Source organism: Triticum dicoccoides, chromosome 4A (genome assembly GCF_002162155.2).
Source record: "Triticum dicoccoides isolate Atlit2015 ecotype Zavitan chromosome 4A, WEW_v2.0, whole genome shotgun sequence".
Lineage (NCBI taxonomy): Eukaryota > Viridiplantae > Streptophyta > Magnoliopsida > Poales > Poaceae > Triticum > Triticum dicoccoides.
Window position 1 is genome coordinate 93726516 of NC_041386.1, and position 23344 is coordinate 93749859.

Consider the following 23344-nt stretch of genomic DNA (forward strand, 5'->3'; position numbering starts at 1 on the left):
TGTTAGGCAATTGGTAGCAAAGCGCATAGTTATGATTTTATTAATGGCATGATCGATACATGGGCATTACATCCGTGACAAGTAGACCGTTAAACTTACTGACACCTACTACTATTACTGCACTTCGAGAGCGCTTCCATGCTTGCCTCTCTAGGTTTTGAGTTCATGACAAATAGAGTAATGCTTTAAGCATGATGACATAACATAGACAGAATAAAACCAAGCAATATAATCAAACCCTGTCGTTTTATCCTTAGTAGCAACAATACAAATATGTGCCTCGCTGCCCCTCCTGTCACAGAGCGAGGACACTACAAGATTGAACCTACCATCAAGCACCTCTTCCACTGAAGATAAATCAATCAGTTGGCCAAAGTAAATAGATAGATCAGAGAGAAATACAAAGCTATAAATAATCACACATAATAAAGTTCATAAATAACTCAATTACTTTCAGTGAACAATGTGATCATAAACCCACAATTCATGAGATCCCAACAAGCGCACCACAAAAGATTGCATCATATAGATCTCCGGAGAGAACATTGTATTGAAGATCAAAGAGAGAGAGAGCCATCTAGCTACTGCTATGGACCATAGGTCCGGTGAGGAACAACTCATACATCATCGAAGTGGCAGCAATGTTGATGTATAGGAACTCCGTGATCGATTCCCCCTCCGACAGATTACCAACGGAGGCCTCCAGATGGGATCTTTGAAGAACAGAGGCTTGCGGTGGCGAAATAAATGTTTCGGGCCTCGCTATGGGGGTTTTGGAATAATTGGGGATTTAAAGTGCTGGAATTAGGTCACACGGAGTCATGGGGGCCCCACAAGACATCAGGGCTTGCCCACCCCCCTGGGGCGCCCCCTGATGCCTTGTCGTCTCCTCGTCTGGCTTCTGGTCCTCCTCGAAGCTTCTAGGGTCCTTGGTCCAGAAAAAACCGTCAAACAGTTTCTTCGTGTTTGGACTCCGTTTGGTAGGGATGTTCTGTAAAACCAAAAACATGCAGAAAACATCAACTAGCACTAGGCATTGGTTTCATAGGTTAGTTCCAAAAAATGATATAAAATTGCATATAAATCATACAAGATTGACAATATAATAGCATGAAACAATAAAAATTATAAATACGTTGGATACGTATCAACGATTAGCTCTGGAAGGCGAAGCGCTGTCGGATTGTGAAGACCGTACGCTTACAATCTGTACGGAGGTCGTGCTTTCGATCTTCGGTTCGAGGAATCATATGTGAACAGTTCAAGGGACTTCTTTGACGATCTTCATCAAGTTCAAGGGATCGTCTGAATGGTTCAAGAGACTTCATCAACGATCTTCATCAAGTTCAAGGGATCGTTCGTGAACTGTTCGATTGACTTCATCGACAACCTTCATCAAGTTCGAGGGATCGTTCGTGAACGCTTCGAGAGACTTCAAGAACGATCTACACCAACTCTTCTTCCGCTGCAACTCAAAATTCGTAATGATTCGATCTAAACTTCTAATGCATCTTCATAGTGTTCATGGGATTATGATCGTAGAGCAGTTTTTTTTGTTTTTTACTACGTTTCCCAACAATTACAATAATGATCTACGACTTTAAATTTATGTAATGTTTAAGTTTCATGGGAAGAAACATGGATTTTGTCGTTCATAAAATTTAGTTTCATTGTTGTAACCTACGAAAATAGATTTAATACACATACATGTGTTCCCACTGTTTACAGATGCATCATATGATTCCGATTGAAACAAATTCAAATAAAAAAAATCACAATTGTAGCGAAAGTAAAATAATTTTATTTCATGTTTGCCACTCATAGCTTTTGATAATTATCACAATTGTCACTTTTGCCACAGAATGGCGATTGTGATAATTGTCAAAAACTAAGAGTGGCAAAAGTGAAATGTCAAAATTTAGAGTCGCATAAAAAAAATTGGCAAAATCTGGATGGCAAGAACAAAAATTTCCCACCGTTGCGGTGGTGGGACTTCTTATCTTCAAGGCTTTAATTTCTGAGGACACGAGATGAACTCTTTCCTTTAGAGTACTCAAATGATTGTTGAAAGTAGATATTTTGTTTTGATGAGCAAGAGAGAAGAACAAATAGGAAGCAACAAGAGTAACAGAACTAGGATAGTTGAATCATTTTCCTTATCTATTATAGAAGTGTTTGTTATTTTCTGTTTTCACCGGTAAGGCACTCCACGGAACAGGTATACGACCCCACACGAACAGGTATATCTCCATGATATACGAACGCAATACAGATAAAAGTGAAAATAGAAATCAGTCTATACATCTCCAAATATGTGAATCTTGGCGCAGATCAACGACACAGAATCCATGTGCCCCCGCACTTGAGTACCCTAAATCCTTGTCCCCGCGTTCACCATTGTTTGCTAGGCTGACTGAAGAAAAACTCCTCCCACTATACTGTCAATGGTCATGACTCCAACATGGGCCATTGAACGAAGATCTGATTGAGCATACGTGAACGGTAAAAAAAACAACAATGTTGGAGTGTAATGTTTAACCTTATTTAAATTAGGGTTAATGCTGCATTTGAACGTTTGAACTATCATAGATTATATATGCGGCTTTTTGAGCATGTGGGCTTTAACAAAAATTTAGAGACGGATGTACGTGGATAGCATTGGATAGGTGGCTTCGGCATCTGCGCCTACGGACTGGTTATGTACGAGGACGGATGCGGAAACAAATTTATGAGTCAACTGTAGATGCCCTAATAATTTTTATATGTAATTCTAGGTCCTTCTGGACCCTCCTTATGTCCAAGAAGAAAAAAAGAATCGTGACGTTTACCGGCAGGACTCGATCTCGAGAGTCTCTGGCACGCAGTCGATGATCCAATCCAATGGACAGGCATCGATCTGCCCGGACGCGACGTGCAGTTTTATACTTTTGCTGACTCGCTGCTGCTGTCAAACGATTTTACCCACACTAGACCAAACAAGTTGGCCGTACTGGCACGGCAAAACTCTCGCGGTTACTGTCGTCGCATCTATTGCCAGCTCGTTACACGCGCCTGCACGTCTGCGCAGAGAATATTTTCCAGCCTCCTGCTGAAGATACGTACGTCCGATTAACAAGTCCCTGACCGTGGCATAGGAAATCTTACAGCCCTGTTGACCGCTGGTCTCGGGGCCTGAATTGGTCGTGCATGCCCATCAGCACGGGAAGGTGATCATTACCTGGTCTCTCGGCTGCTAGGGCAGTTAATTAGGACCTCTTCTTGTTTTGCGGGAAATTTCTAGAAGTTTAATCCTTTGTTTTTTTCTTCATAGGATTACAATCCATGTGTCTTTTTCTTTGAGGAATTCGTTTGCACTAGTTTTTGCAGGGATTTTTTTATCTACTCAATCTTATGTGAATAATCCTATGTATGTCCTGCGTGCAATCATATGTTTTTTCTTTCGAGGGAATCAAATGTTCATATTAATCATCTAGGATTGTTTTCGCAGGTCCGCCTCGTTTCCAGTGGCCTTTTGATGGATCCTAACAAGGGCCGGCGAAAGCATTTCGTTGTTAGTCATTTGCCCACCTTTGCTCCCTCGTCGCCGGCAAACCCTAGCCACCACAACCACAACGAGATGGGCCTCTTCTTCGGCGCCAGCGGCAGCAAGGCCAAGGACAAGTCCCCCGCCACCCCTTTCCTCCCGCCTCCGCCGGCGTTGGCGCCTCTGCCGTATCCAGACGTGATGCTACCGCACGACTGGCATCTGGATCCAGATAGGATCCCAATGCCGGCGGCGCCGCGGTCGGCTCGTGCTCACGTGGAGGAGGTGCGGCACCGGCGGGCGCTGCTGACGCCGGAGCAGCGCAGCGACCCCACCTATACAACCGACTCGCCCGACTAGGCGAGGTGGTTCGCCTTCGAGCACGAGGAGGCGAGGCGACGGAGCGTGCGTGAGGTCGACCGGAGGTCGCCGCCACCGGCGCTCGTCGTCCGCGAGGAGGACCAGGCGGCGAAGGACGCCTACCAGGCGGCCCTTGCGGCCGTCTGCCGGGAGAGCGAGGAGGACGAGCGACGTAGAGCGGAGGCGGAAGAGGAGGCCTGGTACGAGGCGGCAATGGCGCGGGCCCTTGCCCTCTCCGCGGCGGGCGACCGCGTGGTGCCGCCAGTGGCCCCGCTGTCCCCCATCAAGCCGGAGCCGCAGCTGGAGCCCGAGCCCGAGCCCATCGCGCGCTTCTCCTAGAGGGGAGTGGTGCGCGAGTGGGTGCCTACGCCACCGGTTTGGCTGGGGGCGACGCCGGCGCAGGAGCAGGCGTACCTCGAGATGTGGCGCCAGCGCCGGCTGGCAGAGGAGCGTCGTCGCGGCGAGTACGAGGAGATGCTCGAGCGCGACCTCAAGGAGGAGGAGCGCGAGGCCGAGGAGGAGGCGCGCCAGGCCGCTGCTGCACAGGCGGCCGCACCCCCCCTCCCCCCCGCCCCGGCACTGCCTGCGCCGGCACAGCCCGACAGGACGGCGCTCTGGAACACGACGTTCGCCTGGACCAGGCCGGCGCCTACGCTCATCGACCTCACGGACCCTGAGGACGACGACGACGACGACGCCTAGAGCAGCGCGCCGCCTCGTAGTTTAGGTTGTTTTTATTTTCTGTAATGCAAATGTGGACGCGTGGACTCTCCCCGGCCTTCGTAGCCGGCTTTAATGTTTAATTAATGTTGTTTCTCTTTTTTAATATGCATGCGTTCATTTTTTTGGCGCCGTTAAAATGGGTCTCAGGCCAGTGTTGGACGCACGCGTCGACCCAAATGCGAAAGCGGGCATCCGTGTCCGTCTAGCCGACCCAAACGGATAAAAAATGACGAAATCGCCGTCCGTTTGAGTCGGCCGTTGGAGTTGCTCTAAGTAGTTCTTATAGCGAGCTTAAGTTACCTTATTGTACTTGCTTTTACATGGAGCAAACACAAACGTCCGGAAAGCGCACGCATACAGAGGATAGAAGATAGCCATTCAGAGAAGAATGCTCCTGCCAAGTGCTGAAAGGAAGCCACCTGGAAATCGACGAACAAAAGCACAAGTTAGCGGCAAGGTCGCAAGGAGAAACGCAGGACATGTCAAGCGGAGGCGCAGGAGCACAAGAAGGTGGACGAGAAAACGAGCATACCATGCCACGCACACGCACGGCGAGGCTCAAAATAGCGGCGGCGCCACGAACTAGTACTAGGAAACAGGTAAGGATGAGTCACCGTATGGCATTCTTGACAGAATGAACCAAACAGTGCTGATACTAATAACGAAATAAAATCTCTTGAAAATAGTAACAAATGTTTGCTCCGAATCCGAGCATACAAAAAAATAGTACTACTAGTGTACCACAGCAGCTCATGCAAATGTGCGATGCCACGTGGGAGGACCGGACCGGAGGACGCATCAACAGATGCTTGCTTCGTTCTGCCGATCGAGCCGGACCGGACCGAAAGGCTCGGCGCGTCGGCATCACGATTTGGAAGACAGTACGTGTCCGTTCCACGCTAGGCCGAAGGAAGGAACGCGCTGGAGAAAAGGGACGAGCAGGCCGCCAGTAGTTCGCGGAAAGCGACCCGGGAGATTTCCAGAGTGGAGCTGTCAGCACAAGACGGTGCTCCACTTGCCGCTCCGCTCCGCTTGGGTGGGTGTCCGTACGGGACGGAAGGGAAGGAGTGGCATCCAGCTCGTTTGTGATTTGTTGGATGAATCATCATGGGACCATGCGATGGGAGGAGCATAGCATAGTACCGACTGCCGTGCAGCTCTACGACGCGGCGGCACCGAAGCACGGTAGGCAGGCCCATGCGCCACGGGACCAAAACGTGAGATGAGAGTGAGACATGAGGAGGGGTTGTTCTTGTACTGTGAGGAACGAGTTATGTTTACGTTTACCAACCACGGGACTAATATAACTTTTATTATACTTTCTCCGGTTGGAATTACTTGTCGTAAAAATGATAGAAATGGATAGATCTAGAAATAAAATATGTTCAAATACATTCATGCCTACGTCAAGTAATTTCAGACGGTGAGAGTACTTGGGATGCTTTGTAGTCAGTGAACTTGTACATAGTCCCGGATCTTCTCAGAAAAGAAGGCAAATCCAATAGGTTCCAAAGCTAGCAATAACATAAGTATTACAGCATTGGATAGAGGACCCGAATGAAAACAAAAACTTACAAGCAAGCCCTTCAGTTATACATTCAAGACCCAATAAAAGAACTAAAAATACAATTAAGTCTTTAATCTACACGCGATCTCACCAGAACACCATGGCCACCATCTCCAACCACAGCCTTGCCAACACAAGGCAAGGAGAGAAGGGGCTAACTAGAGGTGTGCTTGTTAACGGTCGTGACAACTGAACACATTTTTTCACCCGCAAAAAAAACTGAACACATTTTACTAGCGGCGTGCTGCCTGTTTCGGCCGGGTTGGAACCAGCCCGTCCATGAACAGAACAGAGATGTGAACATCACGCATTCCACCAAAGAGGGAGGTAAATAAATTGCAGCAAAACGAGACCAAGCAAGTTTGATATCTGATTGTATTTGTAGAGCTAGATCTCGAAATAGCTGAATAGTTCAAACTCTTTCCAATCTCTCGATGTACTGTGCGTATCACCATTGTGAGAATGAGAAAAACAGGCACCTGAGTGCACTAGTTTTATTTGGATGAACATGTATAAACTTGTTAGAATCATCAGCTACACCACTACTGAGCTACACCACACTATAAATTAAGATGACAACATGCATTTACATTATACAGGACTACACAGTGGATGTCTGGAAACATCAGCATTGCCCAATCATGGACCATAACTTACCACTGAGCTACTACAGATATGAGCTGTGAGTAAAAATGGGTCGCCTCGGCCAACTCTAATCAAGCTATAGCAAAAATACTCTGCCGCCTCTAAAACCATATTATTAACTCTATACTTCTAGGCAATCGTCTGGTCTATAACCTTCTCGCGCCTTTCACCAAAACAGCTGCTTTGTGCTAACAATTCGATGCCTTCAGGTGACATCGAAAGTGCAGCAGAACTTAAGTAATGTCTTGACTGACGACACCTGCAGCACACAAAGAGCAGCAGTCAGTGTTCGTTGGTTGACATTTTGAACCCTGATAATGCAAATGGCACATGATGTTCACGCCAACAGTTGGTTTAAGGGATTACAGAGCACATGGACAATAGGGCATACCATGGATTTGTGCCAAAACATTCCTTTCTAATGTAAATGAGAACAGGTGAAATTCCCTAAACTCTAATCAAGCAGCAGGCCGCTATCCATATCTCAAACACTCAATTGAACTGATATGGGTAACACACTATTTCAGAGTAATGGAGAGAAGCATGCTGGTTCACATAAGGTATCCAATCTTGCAAACGTTTAACCAGGTTGCGGCCAAAATCATTTTTAAAGTAAGAACGTTACATGGTGCAAATACAGAATTCCAGAGTAAAAATATGACCAGCTACGGTGCTACGGCAATTTTAGATAAAAGATGATGCTGGCAATGTTTGGCTTGGTTATATGCCTTGACACAAAAGAACATATGTTAGGCATCATACTTGGTGCATGGAAGAAAAAAATTATAGAACTGAAAGACAGGGACTACCTTCTTTGCTTGTTTGCAACTTTACTCTCAGTGAGTCGCAAGTTTTCTAACTGCGAAATCTGACAAGTCGAAGACAAATAATCAACAAAAGCGGGTCCTCTCAGTGATAGAGATAGCTTGGAAGGAACTACCGGAAGCAGTGCGTCACAAAGATGAACTAGTTGCTCCCTGCACAGTTAATTGCAGGTTCAGTGTCTCAATGGATGCTCCATTGGTACATACATAGACTATAAGCAAATTGATACCAGTCTTGGAAAAGATTCATTTAGCAAGATAATATTCCACTCAGTCAAATTTATTGAGTAACAAGTACAACCTATATGAAATCCATTATTTAAGAAAGTTCTGAACATGGGAAAGGCTCGTAACCACTGTTGAAGTTGCAATAGAACAAGGCTAACAAGAATTTTCAATTATGGTCAAAATCACTATCACGTGAAAGTGTCATGTGCACATAATACTCATTGGTGCAAAATATAGCATGTTGGTTCAACGAAAAGTGACATTATTACCATAAATGCATGCTGACTAGTATTCCAAGATATGCACATATGTCACCCACCAAAAACATCACTAGCATTTCCATCAGTTGTGCATTGTTTATGCACCAGTGGAAAACTCTATATTGTGTTGACATATGCAAATATAGCTGAAATATTTATCATGAGGTATGACCAGTTGACCCCTAAAATAATCTAATCAACATGCCTTCAATTTCTTCCCACCTACAGTTCTGGTAGATGAGCAGTGTTGTTCATGTTCAGCATGCAAGGTCGATTGGCCAACAATACAGAAGCAGCGTTGCATGTGGAGTTGTGGGCTAGAACATTAGCCCAGGTGGGAATTGGTTATTTTTTGTTGTGTTTAGGAAATCAAATGACCCTATGGCACAGCATTATGGTCACTAGGACCCCAATGTTTTCTAAAATATACTCTAAATTAAATGCATAAATGAATAAAAATTAAACTGTAATACCATGAGAACTCCAAGATATGTTAAAATGCAACAAATGTACATGGGAAATGCGATGCTTACCTCCCCTTAGAAATACAGCTTGTTGGATTTTTCATGTGGGAAATGTTCCCATATCCATCATCACTGTTTATTCCTGAACTAATAAGTTTACCAAGAGATGTGGCAGTTGTACTGGCAAACAACAACTCTTGTGACAAATCAATGGAACCATCCTCCTTATCTTGGAAGTCCCTTGAGAAAACACAAAGAGCATGCTGCGCATAGACAGATCCCATCTCAAGCTGCTTATCGTACCAGGAGAGGTCATCAGGCTCAGCACTCGGGGATGAAGATGGATCCAAAATGTCCTGCACAAATTTATAAAAAAAATACATCAAGGGTTCAAGACTATATTGCACAAACATGAATCACAAAGAAACCAACGATAAGAGTACTTACATTGGTAAGAGGGTAGCAGCGGGTGAGCATAAGATCTGATTCCGATATTAAATCAGACACACTGGAAGCAAGCTTCAAAGCTCCAGAAGCAGTTCTATTGTGGTTGGTCTCACAGGGAAGTACAGGACAGCAACGACGTAGCCTGTTCCAAGTATCCTGCACGCATTCAACCTTGCAACAGTCGTTAGTTTTTTTGCCAGAAAGCAGCCAAATGCTATCAGCTCGACTGCATTCATCCATCAGTTGATACCCCGTAGTTGAACAACTTTCCTGTTCATTCCTGCCAAATGATTCTGCATAAGCTTCACATGTCTCACCAACCACATCTTCCATGCATTTCTGCGATCCAGACATTAGATTCCTCGCATGGTTACTGTCTTCTAGTGCCGTCATAGGCGTAGTGCAAACACCATCATTATTAAAGGTAGACAAGCCATTGAACACCATACTTGATAAAAGGTCATCGCTGCTAACAGATGCAGAAACACCTCCAACTGCGAGGGATGACTCAGGCACACACGACACGCCTTGTGAGATAAAAGTATCACATATTTGTGAAATGGACCCAACCAAGTTGCTCTCGAACTGGTTTTGGAAAGAATTAGTTATTTCAAAAGTCTCCCTTGATTCGCTTGGAAAACAAAACTGATTTGAGATTCCTTGCCCATGTATATGGGGCACTTCTGGAGGTTGTGGGAATAAATCACCTTCTGGCACAGTAAATCTGGCATCTTTGGCAATATATACATCCGCTTGATCATCATCGGACTCAGATAATAACACTACACCATGCTTCTTTCTTGCTTTTTGTTGATCAGACAGAAGAGAGGTATCTGGAGCATCATCAAAATCATCAAGATCATTCTTACAAGGTGAAATATCATTACATTCAGTAGTGTGGCCATGCTTTAACTTGGATTTTTTAATCTTTCTTGTTTTAACTGCACTTCTTCCCTTGGTCAGAGGTGCTGTTATTTGTAACTCCAAGGCTTCAAACTCTGATAATTCCATCTGCCTTTTCTTTTCTTCAGCTAAATGGATTGTTTTTTCTATCTCCAAGCACACTGTTTCTGATAATTTACAGGGGAAGTCCCAAGGCAACATTCTTGGCACGGTAGAATGTACTGCATCCAAGTCAAGTGAAAAAGGAACAGACAAGCATTTGTTTGACCTCTCTGAAAATAGAAAATAGATTAGAATAGCTAAAATGATATGCTAAGCAGTTCTACATTGAATACAACATTTAAACGCAAAATCTTCAGCGAAAAACTACCAATTAAACAAAGACACCACGCAAAAAAAGAACCGGAACAACATTTCTCACAGCATGGGTGTGTTATGTGCACGAGTACAGGATTATGTAATATTCAAACAGATATGGAACATTACTTAAATAGGAAAAACATAAAGATTAGAGTTAGATCAGATTGGTAACCTTTAAGTTATTACTTAGGGGTCAATAAGAGAACATGAAATAAGCCATGTGTAGGTTTGACCACTAATAAACTTATTACAAAACAAGGAATCCTATAATTATGCAACTAACATTATTGACTACTCCCTCTGTTCCAAAATAGATGACTCAACTTTGTACTAACTTTAATACAAAGTTGGGTCATCTATTTTGGAACGGAGGGAGTACCAGGTAACGTTCCAACTAAATGATATGAGATGTCTAAAGTGTCTAACAGTCCATGATCATAACAGCAAGTCTAACAGTGGTCACACAATTACAGAAACAAACATATTATGCCATAATATACGAATCACACAGCTAGCCAGTCACACTTCAGGGAATAAGATAAAAAATACAGCATTTTAAGCTATAGTATATCACTTGGGCTCAAATTTTGCAAGTATGGGACAGCACAAGCACACCAAAGTATTCAACCTGTGTATTCCTGCTTGCCTTGATACCAAAATTGCAAAAGCATTGTTGTCCTCCTAATATCCCCTAAACAAGCATTGATAAAATACTTCAATTGAGGAGCAGTGACGTCCACTCCCTCAGATTTACAGATCTGCGCAGAGTTAGGATATAGTCAACTTTCAAGTCAGACAAGTGACATAAGTTTCCATCCACAAAATAATTCTTTACCATGCCAACATGTGAAAGTAGCTCTCCGGATGATGGGTATTTGAAATCCAAAACTAGCTGATCCAAGAGATGAGGCAAAGCTGGATCCTTCTCTTCACAAAACAAGTGTAATGAATAACAAACACTTTAGTATATAACATCAAATGAGACTGTAAAAGATGAATAGAGAAATGCAAAATCCTGAAGGCAAAAAGGCTCACTGTTGCTGGTCAGTATAATTGGCCATCTTGTAGTCTCTGCAATCTTAAGTATGGTCGAAATAAATCCACGATCCTCATCAAAGACAGTATCCACATCCTCAAATAGGATAAGTGTCTTGTTAATAACTTGTTTAGGGGCTTCATCACTCAGCTTTGAACTTGAGTAGCATTTTACAGGTAGCATATGCTCATCATCGTTAGATGCTTTTCTTGTAGAGCAGGATACCGAATGCTTGTATTCAGTCCTATCAGGTGTCTCTAAAGCTGGATCTAAAGAATCTATTCTTGGTGGAGTGGTGACCTCCTCTTGTGACCTGTATGGGAGACAAAAAGATAATTGATGTACGTACACTCTAAAAAGGCAGGCCTATAAAGGTTTAGACAAGAATGCTTAGGTTGGCATTTAAACTGCATTTGACTACATGCCAACTTGGTGCTTGCCAAAAAATAATGAGCAGAACTTCATATGATTATAAGCAAGTTCTCATTGGTTTTTGCATGTGCCCTAATACCATAATTCCTATAGCAGCAGATTTCGTTGTTGCTCGACAATTCTTTGAGTTAGTAGTAGTAGGCAATTTGGATGTGTTAGATAGCAATATCACCTCTTATAGTATATTGTTAGGGCCTATCTGTATATATGAGGTATGGCAAATTGGATCATCTCTAAGGAACAAGAAAGAGCAAAAAGGTCATTCAGGCCTATGGTCTCATTTTTCTCCTTCTCAAGAGATGTATATACTTCACATATATTAGCTCATGCCCCACTGTATAAGGGGTTTCCTGCATATTTACTCCGCCTGTACGTGTATATACTGGCCTATGGCCTCATGGAAATACAAGTTGCTATTCTTCATAACACCCCTAAGGTCCCACTTCAAGTCATCACAGTCCAGTATTTCCCCCGTGGACTAAGGTGCATGATAAGTTGCATCATGAAGAGAGTAGAGCTCGTAATAAAGGAATGCCAAGTCAATTAGACAACTATTGTCCATCATAAACAGGAAAAGTGAAGCAGCACAAGGTTGTGGAGAAGCAGCACAAGGTTGTGGAGAAGCAGCACAAGGTTACTGCTACGATGTGTACAGCACAAGTGTTTTAGGAACAACTTCAACATGCTGTGATATTACTCTAGAGGCGGAGATAAGGCAGCGGGAGTTCAATCCAAAACTCTTAGAGCACAAGATCTAGTCCAAGATCTTAGATAAGGACACCAAGTTATATATACGTAGTGGGGTACATAGTCTGGTTACAAACTAGAGGCGGGGACCTCTATTTATAGGGCTTTGGGAAGCCTTGACATCTCACTTCCACTTATGCTAGAACACTCTAGAAACATTACTTAAGATTCACCATTCTACTCATAGCTAGAAGACTCTAGAAAACAGTAGCTAGGGTTTAGAAAATAAAAGAAATACTCCCTTCGTCCCAAAATAAGTGACATGGTTGTAGTTCAAACGGAGGTAGTACTAGACTAGAGTAGAAGTATCTAGAAGTAGCCAAACAGATTAGACACATTACTTAAGATTCACCATTCTACTCATAGCTAGAAGACTCTAGAAAACAGTAGCTAGGGTTTAGAAAATAAAAGAAATACTCCCTCTGTCCCAAAATAAGTGACATGGTTTTAGTTCAAACGGAGGTAGTACTAGACTAGAGTAGAAGTATCTAGAAGTAGCCAAACAGATTTGACATATGATTTTATTTTTATTTTCCTCATCTATTGTTCCTCATCAAAAAGTGAGAACACGGAGAAGAAATTGGACATACCACTTTTCAAGGCCATGTGATTTAGTTGCTTCCTCAAACTTTTGCTTTACATACGCCCCATTTCTCATATCAGATGTATTTACCTATAAATTCACACTTTTAAGAAAAAGTACAGGAAGCCGAGTTGTTTCTAAAAAGAAAAGCTGCAGAAAAATATACCTCAATTACATTGAACCCATGTTCTCTCGCACAAGCAAAAACTGCGGCTGATTTTCCACACTGGGAGTAAGAACAAAGAGATCAGACTACATCTAGGCTGTATGTCTATATATAGACATAAGGGCGTAACAATGCAAGTATACAATTTGTGGAAGGGACAATTGAAAAATATAAATTACTCCCTCCGTTCCTAAATATGAGTCTTTTTAGACATTTCAAATGGACTACAATATACGGATGTATGTAGACATGTTTTAGAGTGTAGATTCACTCATTTTGCTCCGTATGTAGTCACTTGTTGGAATCTCTAGAAAGACTTATATTTGGGAACGGAGGGAGTAGAACATAGTAACAGAATCAATAGACTGCAAATTTATGTTTGTACACCTCTGTGCCCAGTTAAATGAATACAGACAATACCAATTGCTAGGACAAAATTAGTAGCTGAACAACCTACAGGGCTCAACCTTATTTTTTAGAGTTCTGATGAATAGCATCATATGTAAGCCTTTCCAGTTCAAACTAAGTTACTAACTGGATATAAGTTGCCATTACATTGTTTTAATATTTTAAAAAGAGGTGTTTCCTGTGGTAACAAATGGGAAGCTCTATACTGTTAGTGTCAGAGGTATGTAATCCTATTTCAATCTTTTGGTGGGAGTGGCTGCGTTTAGGATGATGCTACTTACCGACAGCAATTTCAACACCACAAATGTATTACTTATAGAAAATACTCAACAGCTTCAAAATAAAGTGCAGATTGATTGATTGATTGCTGAAAAGCATGTTAAGCAGTGTACAATGGTAGCGACAGGTACTCTTGAGCATGGTACTCACCCCAACTGGTCCAGTAATCAGAAGTACATTTTCATAATCAGAAGCATCTTCTGAACAATCTGTGTCAGATTCATCTTGACAGAAGCTGGCATTGATGCTCTCATTAGCAACTCCAGTTTGCTTGTTCTTGTGGCCTCTTTCATCCCACCCTTTGAGCCATTCACTGAGAAACTTTACATGCTCAATATTTCCACAGACCTATCAACCAAAATAGTGGAAATCCCAGAACAAATATAAGCGTAATGTAGTATTTGTGTTTCCTAAGAGGCATGTTGACCCAAAAAGCTAATCAAGTACAAGAAACAAACAGAAAAGGTATAATGCAATGCATAATTGTCAATATAAAAATAAAATTTCATGTTCACCTGGGCAGCAGTTTCAGGCCGGTACTTGTCAGTCCACAGGTAATAAGCCGGCTGACAGCTGCTGCAACAGTAGATATCACAAGATATAAGACACTAGTTAAACCAACTCATTTTCTGTCAGTAAATAAGTTCTTAAGAAACCAACTTGGTTAGCATGCGGTATTACACTTTGATATGCTAACTAACCAAACCTCCAAGAGCGGTACTTGCAACGAATAATTAATAGGGCTATCATAGAAGGATGGTGAGGGATTAGGGTCACAAACATAGAAGGATCGGCAAACTTCTGCATATAGATAGTTTTGGGGTCAATATGATATTTCAGAAATATGTAAAGCTATAAACCCTTACTAGCCACACCTAAACCATGTTCATGCTTTGTCTCAGATTCCATTCACAAAAAAGGTTGCATGATGCGTACGGTATAAGCCTAAATGACCTTGCAGCTTCATATGGACAATGACATGAGACGCCAATTGGAAATGGATATAATAATATCAAAGACAAAATCTAGCTGCTTGGCATTCATGCAAGTGATGGAAAGTCCATGCCTAATGGGATATCAGGAGAGCTCACACCCATAGTGTTAGCAGGCAACATTAGCTTAACAAAACTGATAAACGCCTACTGGTTAAAAGGTAATTGAATGACAATTTTAATGCTAGAATCAGCAATGAAATAAGATTTTTTATGATATATATCACTTATAGAAAAACAATTCAGCCACAAAGTTTGACTGTTAGTCAGAGTTTTAGGTTTAACAATTTTGAGTAATTAGCCAGCACAATTTAAAAATTCAGAACAGAGCAGTGTTCAAACTGGGAAAACAGAACCAGCAACTTAGGCAGCTGGCTCACTTACAAGACTTCACATGCAGTACAACCAGAACTAAAGGCACAAAGTGTATTAAAATCAGAGAACCACACGTTTTTGTCGAGACAGTCAGCTATTCTTAAGACAACAAAGCTGACAAAAAATGGGAGGGGCAACTTAGCTGGCCCACCCCAGTCTTGAACATCTGAACAAGGACCCTCCCTACATCCATCTCATGCTCTCTCTCCCCCACAGACTCCATTTTCATCCTCATCATCTTGCACACCACTTGCTTCTGTTTGCTGCCGTCGAATTTACATTCCCATGAGCCACTGTCATCCTCCACTAGATCCAATCGTCCGGCATAACAAAATTGGCACAGTATCGGTTGCACGAAACGGGACATGCTGGGTCAGCTTGTGAGAAATGGCTTGCTATCAGAAGCAAGAGACAAGATGTTTAGATGGCATGTAGTTTAGAATTACTTGAGGTTAGCATAAATGTGGTTGAGTTTTTTATTTGCATGTAGATTAGAGCTTGGCAGATTGATTTTATGCTGTAACTGCGTTGGGTCTGAGTGGTTCAAGTAGGCAATATCTAACACAATCTTTCTGGAACCGCACTTGATCTCTTATTTCCATCATCCATGGATTCCTTCAGATCCCCCACTTTGACACCATATGTATTTCTCTAGTTGGAACTTCTTGCCATAGTATGTTGCTCTAATCCTTACAAGAAGAGGCCAAATTAATAAAATTGATACTAACAAAACAACCTGTTCAACTAGTGGACCACTAGCCTTGCCTGCTCGGTGTCTACAACAATGTGTATAAGGCTTTGTACAATGCAAGGCGCTTATGGTAGGTGCTTAGAGAAATAGACCAGTTTTTCTTTAAGCACCGGTGCTTATTTGTAGAGGGTAGACGCTTAATTAGGCACCTCCTGTAGAAATAAGCACTGATGCTTAAGGAAAACTCGATTTATCTTACGAGCACCTCCCTAAGCACCTTGCATTGTACAAGGCCTAAGGGGCGTCAGAAATAAACAACTGATATTTGTTACTCCCTCTGTCCCAAAATATAAGAACGTTTTTGACACTATCGAAGGCACTGGTATACTATTGTTCTTACTCCCTCTGCCACATATACTATCAAATACTCAAATAGTATAATAAGATCCTAGATGCCAAGGAAAAAGAGCACAAAAATAACAGATATAAAAAACAATTAGTATCCTGATGACTGACACCGCTTGAGCGGACATTAACAAAATGGTTTGCCTTTTTGCGCTTAGTCATCTCCAATGACGTTTAGCTCAAGAAACTATGATGTTAAGTTCAAATGATTTACAAAATCTCCAAGTTCAATATGAAGGCAAAACCAAGGTAGCTAGCAGAAAGCCAACAGTCTTACATACATTTAGGCAAACAATATAGGTACTAGGTAGTGTTTGTTACCCTTTCTGGTCGACTTCTGGCCTTCCTTGCAGTATCCTTTCCGGGTGTTTGTTATAGGAAAGAGAATCATGAGGAGAGCTCTCTTCATCAAGATGGATCTGGAATGCAAATGGTCAAGATTAAATCTAGATTAGTGTATGGTTGGAACAAGAAATTTAGTGGCTATACAGGTTGAGTAATAGAAGCACAAAGCAGGTTCATCTGAATGCTTCGTAAAAGAGGTGAAAACATAGCGTATACCACATCCAAAGAAGATAGATTGCTTTCACTTTGTTCTTTAGGAAAGCTAGGAAAATCCATTCCCAAAGCTGTGTGATTTGCAATATTCTGCTCAGCCAACTGATCTAGGCACATCCTCTTGGAATTAGACTCTATTGTCAAAGGTTTCACAAAGCCCTCAAAGAATGAGACAGGATTTTCAAGTGTATCGGAGGCACTGGTATCAAGAAAAGATCCCTCCCCAATTAGCCATTTACTCCAATGAATTGGTATGGCAGTCTGCAGAGCAAGAAAGGGAACATTGTCAAAATAATAATAAGAATACAGTTACAATCGCATTGAATAAACCTCATCAAAATAGACCACAAACTATGGGATGTTGTACAGCTAGATGTATGGAAATATGTGCTGGGCACACCTCCAATTGGTACACGACATGAACAGGCCAGAGTGGTGGGTCCCTCTCAATAGCACAAAGGGAATTTGTATCTTCGATATTGAATGCATCTTGTTCAGCACCTTTGTTTACTTTCCGGGAAGCAAAAAATGGATGCAATTTCTTTCCAGATGATAACATCCGGATTTCCTGTCAATGAATCAAAGAATATACATTTTAAGAAAACAGCAGGATAAACATGAAGTCGACTAAAACTAGTGCACCTGCAAAAATCAAATCCTCAAATATTGGATCCATAACCACATCACCGATATGGTGATAGATATACTGAGATAACAAGCCCTTATTCAACAATTAAGTCAATGAGGACGTTTAACCAGAAAGGAGGAGATGGTTTGTTGCATGCACAGCAGCAATCTTTAACAATGATAAAGACCATTTCTTAAGTAATTGCTAGTGTTTTAAGGTCTAAGTCTAACAAGCAAGACCATGGCCATACAGCTCAGATTACAACAAGAAATAAACAGAGCAACTAAGGTCTCTACCTCTCTGCGGCTTTCACTTGGTTGGTTACCCAAATTTTGGTTGCCTATGGAATCTTGCCAACTCTCCTCACATTCCCTTCACAAATCTCACCAAGTTTATGGCCAGCAAAGAGTCAAGGAATCTCTAGCCAATTTTCGCTAGCCAATGGTTGGCAAATTTTGGTAGGGCATATGCTATGGCATGAACCAAACATGCCCTTAGTGTTCAAGCGTTCTTAGTTTCACGAACTAGGGGCTGGAATAATATCTTTGGCCAGTTTGTTTCCATAACAGAGATTATTTCTTAGGGGTGAAGTCATCGTTATAAGAGTTGGAATGTATCGTAAGACAACCACCACCAATCCGTAAAAGTATCAGATGTTTTGCATGAGTACCATCTTACTCTACCCTCTTTCTTGGGATGAGAAAGTGAGATTCAAGCAGTTGCAAATATGAACTCACAACAAATTTGATGGTAGCAAGTGCCCTCGCGAGACAAGAAGCACACAGCATATCCCAGCAATGCAGACAATGATACTGGAGCGTACCTGTGCAGCTATTTTTGCCTCTGACCTTAGGTCAACTATCACCTGTGACTTATCTTCGTTGTCTAATACATCGTTGGCATTAGCCTGTGTTGCCTCAGAAGGCACATTATTCAGATCTATATCAATTTTGACAGGAGATCCTTCAGGTAAGGTAGCTTCAGTTTGACTGCTATGCAGTTGCTGACAGCCTGCGTGCCCTTCATAAATAAATAAAATATTATTACACCTCTGTCAAAGTAGAGTACATGTTAACCAATAAATACGTAAAATCACAAGTAAATAAATATTTAGCTAACTTGTTCAGGAGGATATAGAACCAATGCACATAGTGTTCTTAATCTGTGAGAGAATAATACATTTAAGCTACTTTTAGTATGCACTATGTGACACAGCCTATGAAAAAATTGAATTTATATTGCAAACAACTGAAATATTATCCGACTCAACGAGTAAATTTTTCACTCTTTCAAACTCAATATAGGTGTATCATTTTTCTCATATGTCAACATTTGAGAACTTGGTACCTTTTTTTCTTCCATGGTATGCAGTTAAAAATCAACAGGATAGGGTACATTTTCAGAAAAACTAAGCCATACCATACTAGGATACACAGGCATAGTTTGATACAAAGGGGTGCTCGTATTTGATGCATAGATTTTTAAGTTTTTAACCAACTGTAAGCATAGGGATGAGAGAGAGAGAGGACTAACCATCAGGAGATTCCAACACCTTGCAGCGCTTTCTATTAGGCGCCTTCCGTGCTGCATCTTGATTTCTACCTTTCCGCTGTTTTTTCTGAGGGCTCTCATCTGACATCCAACAAAACAAATATTCATCAATTCTCATTCACAGTGTAGCAAATAAACAAGGAAAACTTGACTACGAATGGGCCAGTGAAACACTTGAAGAAATGGCAAGAATATTGTATGGGGTTGACATACCAACCAAAGTAACTTCATCCTTGCTACCTGGATCCAACCCAGTTGTCTCTTTATTTGAAGATGGCTACATGAAGGTTGATTAAAGAAATCAGTATTTTGCATATCAGGAAAGATAACAGAACAGCAGATGTGCTTATTAATCAAATATATAGCATATAAGTTGAACCAAACGACCGATCTAGAGTCTGAACTAACACGAAAAGTAAACATAGTCATCACCCATTGTTGCAACTGAGAGCATGTGCATGCCACTGGTTGCAACTGACCATCTACGGGGTTTTTTCTTCTCTATAATGTTTTTGTTTGGTAGCTTATCACATTGGCAAATTCAATTTATCCACTTCAGATAATTTGGATGGCATGGACAGTTTAGTCAAAGCCATCCAACAGAGATAGATGGTAAAATTTACTGGTGGAAAGAAAAGAACTAACCTGTGCTGTATCCTTTCTAAACTATTCTCTTGAAGATTAAATGGGTACACAGTGAAAGGGTGGACACTCCTTAAGTAAACAGTAAGCAGAGAGTCAACATATTCAATTCACTTAGCTTAGTTATGCGCAGTTGTTTTGACTCCACAAAGAAGGTAGAGCATTAGAGGCGCCCCTTTTTCTCTGTTTGATTTGGGAAATGTGGAAAGTTGGCAGCTCCATACAAGTACATATGCATGGTGATGGGAAGAGACATACTTGATAAGAATGTTCTTGATGGAACAGGCAGCGCTACTAAAAGCCTAAGATTACAACCCTTCAGGTATGATACTTGCTAAATTTGTAGCACAAAAATTAGCAAGGCATAGGCACAGCATGCAAAAGAGAGGAGTCTTGATTGCGGGGTAGACTTATCTTCTGTACTTAATATGCAGTGCCTGTCATCAAATAAAAGGAAGGGCAATGTAAAAGCTTCTTTGATACCTAGGGGTGGAAAATGGATGTTCTGTTTTAGTCGATACTAAGAGTCCCTAAAACGCGAATGGAAAGAAAAAAACCAGCATTCAAATGAAACATGACTACTGTGTGGATTTTTTTGCTGTGTAGAGTGCGATGTGCAATGGGAAATGACGCCAATTTCCATATTCACATCAAGACTGGGATCAGCAGCCCAGGTACTCTACAGGTTACGTCAGACTGGACATTTGATGTATGGGCCTGTTTGGATTGCTACCAAAGCTGACCCTGCCAAAAAATTGGCTAGCCCATGCAATTTGGTAGCTGTTTGGATCTGCACCAAAAAATTGGCTCGCCCGACTTGCCCAGCGCCTCTCCATGTAATTCTCGCCAACGCGTGGGCGTCACGAGGGCGCGAGAAAGCTGCGCCAATATTTTGGCGCTGTGACCCTGGTTGTTATGGTGGGCCCTGCCGCATGCATGCAGTTAGGATAAGCCTTTTTTTGCTGTAACCAACCAGCGGCGCTTCTTAATTCAAAGATATGCGGACCTGTGCGTGATTAGCAACCGCATGCAGCAATTCTTCAGCATCCAAACAGTAGCAAAACGAAGTGCATGCAGCATGCAGTGTCATTCTTTTGGTGACTTCTGTTAACATTGATTAAATATAAGTTTTCTACAGAAAAAACACATCTAAGTATTGAAATGTATTTCTTCTCAATTTTGTAATAGATGCAGTTAAATATTTTTGGACTAGCATAATCGTCATGCCAGTTGGTCGCAAACCAAACAAAGCAACGGTCTCACTTGCCAAAATTTTGGAGGATATGATGGTCAGAATCCAAACACAAACAACTTGCCAAAATTTTGGTCATGCCAAAATTTTGGTAAGGCAAGTTGGGGCTCAAACCAATCAGCCCCTATGTCTAACGCTAACCTTATCCCAGACTAACCCAACCCACATACAGTGATGTACGTAGCTTTAAATCCGTCATGCCAGCCCATTTGTTTCAGATCAAAGTGATGTAGCTTGAATTTCAATTCTGTAATTTAGCTATTATAGACACCGACGACAAACTTCCTGCCATGCTCATGTTGTATTAATGCGAGCAGAAAATTGGTTCAGATTCGTACTACCATTTACAGGTATTCAACAATATTCAAATTGATACTAATGTGGTAGAGTCACTACTCGATCTGTTTGCACCTCTACTTATACTACGTCGCTTCAGCCCAACAAGGTATAAGAAGTTATGTGCATTCCAAACTATTTAAAATTGAAAATCAGAAGGAACTTATTTATCAACACGGAAGCGGGCACAGAGAAGCCACAATTTCAACACGGCGGGCGAATTAAAGTAGTCCAGCTACCGAGCAAACACCAGACAACAGCCGAAACGGGGGCGAATTGTAGCAATGTAGTACCTTCCTGGCGGCCGCTGATCTCCGCGGCCTCGCCTTCCTCTTACCCTTCTCCGGCTCCTCCGCGGCCTCCTTTCCAGACGGCTCCTCGGCGGCTGGCGCGGGAGGGGCAACCCCTCCTCCGCCGCCGCCGCCCGGCCTGCCCGACCCAAACGGGAGCCTCGACTGCACGCACCGCCTGAGCCGCTTGGGCGACGGCTTCGCCGGTGACGGCGTGGGCGTCGGCGACGGCTTCGCCGGTGACGGCGTGGGCGTCGGCGCCGGCTCCTCAGGATCAGCAGATCCGCCCATCGGAACGGGATCGAGCGGGGAACCGGGGCTAGGGTTTGGGGCTTGGGAGCTCGGAATGACAGTGCTGGGAGGGGCGGGAGATGGGGGTTGGATGGATTAGCTTCACGTTTTTCCCGCGCGGTGGAGCGGACGCGCGCGCAGGGGGGCGGATTTGGGCGGGCGCCAGGGGAGGGAAGAGGTTGGCGCGGCGCACTGCGGCGCTACGGTAAGGACAGAATCGTGAGCAGTAAAGTGAGTATCAGTGGTGGGTTTTTTTAGCTGGGGTATCAGTGTTTTGATCGGGCACGGGGAAACGAACTCAGATTTTTCTCTCCTTTTTTCTGGGAAGTGGGCTGGGAACAAGGCCGACGGCAAGAGCCATTTGGGTAGAAAAGGAAGGCTACACCGCGGGCTTGGCCCATTTACCCAATCCCCCTGGTGATAGAATTTTTATTTTTTTTATTTTGACTGCTAATCCTGGATTGCCTAATTTGGCAGCAGTATTTTTAAAACCGTGGTAATGTAAAGCCTCAGGGTAAGTTTGGGAGCAAAGTAATTTTGAAGTTTTTAAAAGGGTGTGTCTAGGTCTCAGTCGACTGAGACTTAACCAAGTCTCAATCAAGCGATATACTCCCTCCGTTCCTAAATACTCCGTCTGTTCCTACATATAAGTCTTTCTAGAGATATCAACAAGTAACTACATACGGAGCAAAATGAGTGAATCTACACTCTAAAATATGTCCGTATGTGGTAGTCCATTTGAAATCTCTAAAAAGACTTATATTTAGGAACGGAGGGAGTATAAGTCTTTTTAGACATTTCAAATGGATTACAACATACGAATGTATGTAGACATATTTTACATATAGATTCACTCATTTTGCTCCGTATGTAGTCACTTGTTAGAATATCTAAAAATACTTATATTTAAGAACAGAGAAAAAAGAAAAACTAAAAATATTTTTTTTATGAATCTCCATGCAAGATCAAAGGAATATACAAGTGACTGAGACGTAAGACTTAGCAAAACTGTTTTTAAAACCGTGGTAATGTAAACCTCAGTATTCCAATGTTTGGGTGATGAATGCTCTATTTTTTAAAAAACCACGGTTTTATAATTTTGGTTTAGAAAAAGACATCAAGACGCCTTTAAAAAATATTGTGGTTTAAAGCTATGTGCCAAATACACCATACAGTAGTTAACAAAACTATGGTTTCTCAAAAGGGAAAAGCTTCTAAACAACACAATATTCTAGAAATACTGCAAAAATACTTGGCTGTCAAACACAGCCTAAAGTTTGGTCTTACCCTAACAAAATGTAATTCTTGGCCAACCCTCTTATATCACAGATCTTTGCTTATAAGAACTGTTTTTGCTATGCTGCTGATTAAAAATATG

General features: G+C 42.2%; 1 protein-coding gene across 2 annotated transcripts; it reads right to left on the reverse strand.

Moving 5' to 3' along the window:
- Window positions 1-6636: 6636 nt before the first annotated feature.
- On the reverse strand, window positions 6637-22141 carry LOC119285185. 2 transcript variants are annotated; one of them, XM_037564418.1, is made up of 18 exons: window positions 21679-22141; window positions 19369-19432; window positions 19138-19236; window positions 18428-18624; window positions 17377-17544; window positions 16980-17237; window positions 16740-16837; window positions 14471-14528; window positions 14106-14303; window positions 13269-13328; window positions 13110-13192; window positions 11340-11653; window positions 11140-11231; window positions 10933-11062; window positions 9042-10216; window positions 8664-8950; window positions 7628-7795; window positions 6637-7077 (listed from the first exon to the last, which is right to left on the reverse strand). In XM_037564418.1, exons 1-18 carry the CDS (start codon window positions 21964-21966, stop codon window positions 6948-6950), a joined length of 3867 nt encoding a protein of 1288 aa, XP_037420315.1. In that variant the 5' UTR covers window positions 21967-22141; the 3' UTR covers window positions 6637-6947. The 2 variants fall into 2 exon arrangements, with proteins under 2 accessions (XP_037420315.1, XP_037420313.1); XM_037564416.1 differs by having other exon boundaries at window positions 14471-14531.
- Window positions 22142-23344: the final 1203 nt, after the last annotated feature.